Source organism: Pteropus alecto, unplaced genomic scaffold (genome assembly GCF_000325575.1).
Source record: "Pteropus alecto unplaced genomic scaffold, ASM32557v1 scaffold87, whole genome shotgun sequence".
Lineage (NCBI taxonomy): Eukaryota > Metazoa > Chordata > Mammalia > Chiroptera > Pteropodidae > Pteropus > Pteropus alecto.
In genome coordinates, this window is record NW_006443225.1 from 21,018,830 (window position 1) to 21,025,785 (window position 6,956).

The 6,956-nt window shown below is 53.3% G+C and overlaps 1 protein-coding gene across 1 annotated transcript in view; it reads left to right on the top strand.

Moving 5' to 3' along the window:
• Nucleotides 1–6,956, top strand: part of RALYL (RALY RNA binding protein like) — a 174,916-nt gene that overhangs the window by 161,192 nt on the left and 6,768 nt on the right. The window contains exon 8 of the mRNA XM_006924101.1: nucleotides 3,622–3,735. Coding sequence (XP_006924163.1) covers nucleotides 3,622–3,735 — 114 coding nt within the window. The remainder of the gene's footprint in view (nucleotides 1–3,621; nucleotides 3,736–6,956) is intronic.

The following is a 6,956-nucleotide window of genomic DNA, read 5'->3' on the forward strand; positions in this document are numbered from 1 at the left end:
CCTGAATCTAATCAGAGCTGAGGATACTTATTAATTTTCCTTGACATTCCAGTGACAAAAAGAAAGAAGAGAAATAGAGAAGAAGGAAGTAAGTAAGGAAGGAAGGAATGAAGGAAGGAAGGAAGGAAGGAAGGAAGGAAGGAAGGAAGGAAGGAAGGAAGGAAGGAAGGACAAAAGAAAGCACTGATACCCCTCTCCATTCGGAGAGTTTGCTCTACCTGATGGGTAAATCCATTAATATGTCTTGCTTCAGACAACTATCAAAAATTCCTTCGTTTCAAAATGTTATATTGTCAGAGATCAGAATAATTTCTACCCAGGAATCCGAACGCTTTCTCATGGACCTGGTGTACGATCAGAAGATAGAAAATTCCCATTAGGGCCTAACCTGAGTCAGGGTCTCTCCTGAAACCTGTGACCATCGCTTTTAATTAGGGGGGACAGACCCCAGAGCCCGGATGCCTCGTCAGTCAGTGAGAGGAGAGGGAGCTTCTTCGAACACGGGAATCGTTCAAAAGCGTAGCCCCAGAATTCCTCGGTGCCCATCAGACCCCCACTCGCAAGGAGCTTACGGCTTACTATGGAGAGTAGACACGAAAGGTGAAATCTCCAAGCCGTGCGTGACCGGCAGGGACTGGGAGGTGACGTTAGGTAGATGGCAGGGGAGACGTGGCTCCTGCAGTGAGTGGAAGAAGCATTCGTAGGCGAGACAGGACTTAAAATGAGCCCTGAGAGGCGTGTGGGGTTCGATGGACGTATTCGGGAGAGACAGTGCGTCTTCGCTGGGATAGGCGTGTCAACAGTGATCGCCGTGGCAATGGCAGTGTCGTCTGCTTTTGGCATTTATTGGCCTGACGGTGCCGTGGGCTGGTGCTGAGGGCTTCATGTGATTGCCTCAGCCGCTCCTCGTAACGGGCCTCGGAGCTGGTGGATGGCAGTCACAGAGGTGACGCAGGTGGCCCCCGAGGGACACAGAGGTGAACGCGGTCCGACAGCATCCACACACTCTTCGACTAGCAGTGACTGCTCTGTTCAAGTGAAGAGTGAGCTTTGGAAAGAAACAGAATGACACACCCCTGGAGCCGGCTGCGGGGCGGACGCCGAAGGCCAGCTCTGGAGCTGGTCTGTGCGTGCGTCGTGGTTTCCGGCCCTTTTCCCGTAGAAACGGGGACGTCCTGGAAGTTGCGGAGGGGAAGGCATATGGCTTAGACACATCGCTTGGAGGGTGCCATCCAGCGGCCCAGTGGGAAATGCCATGAAAAGGGACGGGGACGCTTTGGACCTAAGGCCCGTCTTAATTCTGAACTAACTTTCCTGTTTGGGGAAAATATCAGAAATCAAAGCTGCAGAGATTTTAAAAGTTCCACGTTTAGAAGTCTGTCGTAAAAGACATATCTGTTTTCATAGACTAAGTAAAAACAGTGAATTAATACAACCCGCCAAGCAGTGGAGAAATTCGTTACAGAGGCCAGAAAAAAAAGAAGAAAAAAAGTAGAAAAAAGGTAGAGACGAGTAGAGAGAAGCCCCTCGGACACAGCGGTGGCTCGGCCCGGGGAAGCCAGGCACAGGGGACAGACTCGTCCCCACCTGCTCGAGCTTGCCACTGCTGTCCCAAGACGGGGCGGCTGCCCGCCCAGGGCCGCAGCCTGGTGGCCATGTCCTGTGGGGCCGGGACAGAGGGACAGGACCCGCCCGTTACATCTTTGTGTGGCGCAATCGGACCCCCATTGTGTAGTGACCTGCTCTGATCTCAGGCATCCGTGCAGCCCCCGAGGGATCTGGACGTCCAGGGACACGCCACGGGGCCCGCGCCCGCTCCCACCCGGCCAGCCCGATCCCTCGCTGATGTGTGTGCAGTTCCCAAAAATGAGGCGCCGGCAGTTTGTTTGTTTATGTTTTTTTAAGGGAGATAAATACGTTAAAATTAGCGAACTGCCTCCTGCACTGAGAAGGCTCCGCTCACTAAGGCATCTGCCCTGTCACTTCCCAGCCACGGCCCCATTTCTCCTGCCCCGAAAGCCAAGGCTACTCGATAAAGTAGTTCCCATTAAGCTTGACAGGTTGAAGTACACTCCACGACGTGCTTTCAGCACCAGGAAGGAAAATCGTTCCTCAAAGCAGAGTCCGTCCGCCGTGGCGACAGACGATGTTTTCCGAATTTCGCTGCCGTGCACGGGTGGCGCTTCTGCGTCTGGAGCCGTCGGCGCCGGGGCGGCTCTCCCTGCCTTTACCTCGGCCCTGCTTTCCACGTGGTCCACCGGACTGGGAAAGCCCCACGGGCCACCTGACCCTTCCAGGTCTTGCTTTGCCAACCACTTGGCATCACGAGTAAAAAAATGCGTTTCTTATGAAAAATTTATGACTTTATAATGGAAAATGTTTTCTCATTTTTATACCGGAAAAAAAAAATCTGTTCTTCCTTTGAGCAATTAGTCCGTATGGATGCATCATTTATCATATGTATTATATCATGTATCTTAGCTGACAAATAGCTCTATTTCAAGCCAACACGGTTTGCGTTTTCTTATTATTATTTGTTTATAATAAATTTCTTGGAAACGGAAGAATCAAGCTAGACACTCAGGTTCTTCTGAAATTCCTGGGCAAGGTCCAAGCTGAGATTATTATAAATTTGAACCGGAAAGTGAGAGAGAGGAGTAATTGCTGATCTCGAGATGTGTGCCCCAGGCTTCACACAGACACCCCCAAACCCACGTGAGGCAAGCCCGCGGGGGGGAGCGGCCGTTCCGCGGTGACAGCTTTAAAACCTTCCGGCTCCGTCATCATGGGTTCGTGCCAACGGCCCATCCAAACGGGAAGATAAGGAGAGCGTGGAGAAGTTTTCATAAATGTGTCTCATTTACAGGCGTGCTTCGTAAATGTGAGACTGTCGTTTTAAGCCCTTTTCTTTAGAATTATCATAGCTGTTAGGAGGATGCTGGTTGTCGTTTTGAACGGACTCGCGTGACGACGTGAAAAGTTGTCCGTCTTTTGTCAGCCCCATTTGTTTTTTTATTTTTAAAACCATACTGAACAGTGAAAACCTGGGGCCTGAGCCATTGCTGTGGAAAATCTCAGCCCCAGAGCTTAGAGAGGCACAGGCCACACAGAGCCCGAGCGCTCCCTACGCTGGAGAAAGTTCTCCGGCGTCTAAGACTGTTCCTTAGACGGTGCACGGTATTTCCCAGTCCCGATCAATCACCGAAGAACGGATTGAAAACATCGCCGACTCGAACGCGCATCACGGTGTAGCCCGAGAGCCGCATCACGCGCCCGCCGGGCCGGGACCCCCTGCTCTGCGGGTCCGCCCTCCCGTGTGCCAGAGCTGCGTCCGGTGTCATTTGCTCATTTATAAGACACTTCGAGGTCCCGCTGTCCCTTTGCAAACTCTCCAGTGAGCAGAGGTGGTGCCAACCGCTCACAGCTCGGACAGACACGGTTTGTAGTTGGCCAAGTCACCCGGGTCCCAGGGTCGCCGGAAGCCCTGAGGGCCTGACGAGGCTGGACGTCCCGTAGGGAGTGGCGCCGTCTCGAGAAAACGCGGGCCGTCTGTGAAGTCGCTGTAAGTGAGTCGCGTGCCTTTGACTTCCTGTCCCTCTCTGTCCCTTTTCCCCTCTCCAGTGAAATCAGACGAGTTACAGACGATCAAGAAAGAGCTAACCCAGATCAAAACCAAAATCGACTCCTTGCTAGGGCGCCTGGAGAAGATCGAGAAGCAGCAGAAGGCGGAGGCAGGTAAGTGACGCGGCCGAGGCCGCAGGCGTGGCGGAGGCAGGCGGGCTGGGGTCTGGCGGACCGTGACGGTGCGTTGCGCGGATCCACGAGTGACGTCTGTAAGCCCGTGGCCGCAGCGATGGAATTAGGGACCATGGAGCAATTTGTGTAAAACTCGTATTTGGACAAAAGGAAAACAAAAAGCCTTTCGATGCTAATGATCAGGAATACCTAGGTAGTAACTGAAAGTCTATACCTCAGTATCGAGTAGCTTTTAAGGAAATAAATCAATGGGATAACACCATCGGGCTAAAATAATATTCGTATTCCATTAAACGAGCTGATTTTGAAACCACGATCACAAAGCCCAACTCGTGCATTGCTTCGGGACCCAGTTTCAGAGTCTCACCGTGGACGGCGTCCCCGGCCGTCCCCAGCCACCCCCGGCCAGGGCGCTGGTTACATTCTTTTCCATGTAGCATCTCTGTTTTCTGAATGATCAGCTCTGAGCTTGGGTCCATTCCAATGTGATTCTAATGCCCTTTTGCTGTGGCTATGAATGTTTTTTTCAAATCACAGAATGTAAGAACTGGGTGAACTTAGAGATGAACTAGAGTCCAGTTAGACAGCTGTGTCTGCCGGCCTCCGGTGCCCCCGGAGCCCCTTGGGGATGAGGTGAGCCTGGAGGGGCCTGGGTCGTGGACTAGCCGCCTCGTCCCCCGGCCCAGCCTCTGCTCCTGGCCGTGGAGTGCTACCTGCGTCCGTTTTATCCGTCAGGATAAACGTAAGACTCTGCTGAAGTTTCACTTTTACAAAAATAAATAACACAGTTTCGAAAGCCATTGATCGAACCCGACCTCCTCACTTCCCAGATGAGGACACGAAGTTTCAAGGGGCAAACGGATTTTCCTTGGCCACACAGGCAGGTAGCAATGGATGAACGAGGTCTCAGCCCGGGTCTTGGGGGCGAGCGTGGTGCCATCGACGGTCTCCATCTTAGTGCCACCAAGGCCTGGTCCCAGGACCGCTGACCTGAGGCCGCCTGGGCACGGACCGGCTGTGAAACACCCCCATGCTGCTGCGGGTGTCCCGGGGGAGGACGGGAGGAAGGCGCGTCGGACTCGGATGCGGGAAGCAGCTCCAGCGTCGCAGGTGAGGGGGGCGAACGCCGTTCAGATCTCTGTCCCCTCGCTGTTCTGGTTTATGAACGAGGACAGTGCTGGCTTCCTTGCGCTGGGGCAGGGGACGGCTAAGAGCCCGTGGAGCACGGCGACTGGCACGGAGCGAAGGCCCAGGACCCAGCGGTCGTTTCCTGCTGCTCGTCCCACCGCCTGCCTACCTGGCACCTGCAGATTCTCCCACAGGTGTTTTCAAGTTAGTAGGGGTGAGAAACGATAGAGGAAATAGAGCCATTTTTATTAAAAATTTCTATTTTAAATACATTTTCTGCCGAGAAAAGATACGCTGCCTACAGTTCTTACTGGAGCAATGCCAGCTTCAGAGAGCTTTTTCCTGTGCTGTCTGGAGCACTGATCCAAAGTGACGCTGTGGCCGAAACATCCCGCGCCGCTGCCTGAATCAATATTTTCCTTGGAGGAAGTTCTGTGAACTTTGTTATTAGGTAAAACAACCCTGTGGCAAAGGGCTTTGATAACCAATGTGCACTTCAGTTTAAAGCACTGTGGAGGACTCGTTGGAATATCAATCACCTCCAGGAGAAAAATGGGGTGCTTATTCCATCGTACTCTACCTTCAGGTCTCTAGCGATGAATAAAACCTTCCGCAGTCTGTGCCTGGAAGATCGTCCACAAACGGAAGGCTGACGCTCAAAGCTCACGTTTTCCTTTCATGAAAGGCTGTCACCTGATTTTCTGTACGTGTTTAAACTTTCCCAGTCACGAGACGGTCGTTTTTCAGATGAGAGGCCTCGTCCTCTGATGCGTATGCCTCCCTCGGAGAACGTGGAATTGTTTAATTCATAATTTCATTCTCTTAGTTATTGGCTCCCGAACGGTATTCGTGCTGACGGAGATCAGACGATCACTTTCTATATTCGTTCTTTAGGAAAAGAAATCAGGGTCGTATGGAAAGAGTCAACGCTGCATTCTAGGAAGTGGAGAGAAATATAACAAAACTCTTAAAAACGCTCTGTCTCTCCTCGTTACGCTGCAGGGGGCGCTCGTGTCGACGCGCGCGTGGTCGCGGGCTAATCATTCGGCAGCTGCCGCTGAGCCCTCCTGTTCCTCTGGGCTCCTCCGTCACGCCAGCCGCGGTGTAACGAGGGCGTCCCGCAGAACCGCGGTGGCAGGAAGGAGACGGGGGGTCACGAGCCAGAGCTGGGGGAAGCCTGCGTTCACCTCGCAGCAACTCCTTCCTTCCTGTGTGGTTGGAAGTGAATTTTCAAGCTATCGGGGTACCTGTAATGAAGCGCAATTGCTTCACGTTGTAATTACTCCGATTGCTTCTAATAGGCATTTATGTGGCATCCCATCTCTTCCCGTGAAGTTAGAAATGTCTGGAGGACAAGGTCACATCTCCCCTTCCTCTCTAAGCCCGCCCCCCACCGTGCACTGGGCACAACCTAGAGAATCTTCGACTTCTCTCGGTCTCAGCCCCTCCAGTGTAGACTGGGGGTTGGTTTACGGCCACGAGCGAATTCCCAGCATGCAGATGATGGCCAGCCCGAATCCCCGATGCTTCCAGCCCTGTTTTCCACCGACTAGTTCAAATAACGCAACGTTCGGGCGTAGGGGCTGCAAGTTATCGAAAACGACGGGCCACACGTCACATCTGTTAAGCCCGTGAAATTGGGCCTCGTTCCTAGACGAAGAACTTCGTATAAATGGCCACGTGTGAACAGCACGACTCCTATGCGGCTCACGCCACGATTATAAAGGGCCGAGAGGGTGACAGGAGGGAAAAGCTGCACTCCAGACTGGGCGTCACACAGCGGGCACCACTGCTCCGTGGGCGGCCACGGACGGAAACGGGGGGGCAGCGGTCGAGACCCCGTGACACAGCCGCACCCTCGGCTTCCTGGCACCATGACAGCCCCGGTCAAGGAGGAGCAACAAACGCGTCACCTAGAAGTGTGAGGACAGAAATTTAGAAGGGTCGGCTGAGTGTACGGCTTGGGCGGCTTCTCATGACGAGGCCCCTGGAAATATGGGACTGCGAAAGTGAAGTGTTTTCAGCAGCTACATTTGGGGGCGAGAGGAGAGGGCGCTGTCTCCAGCAGCTGC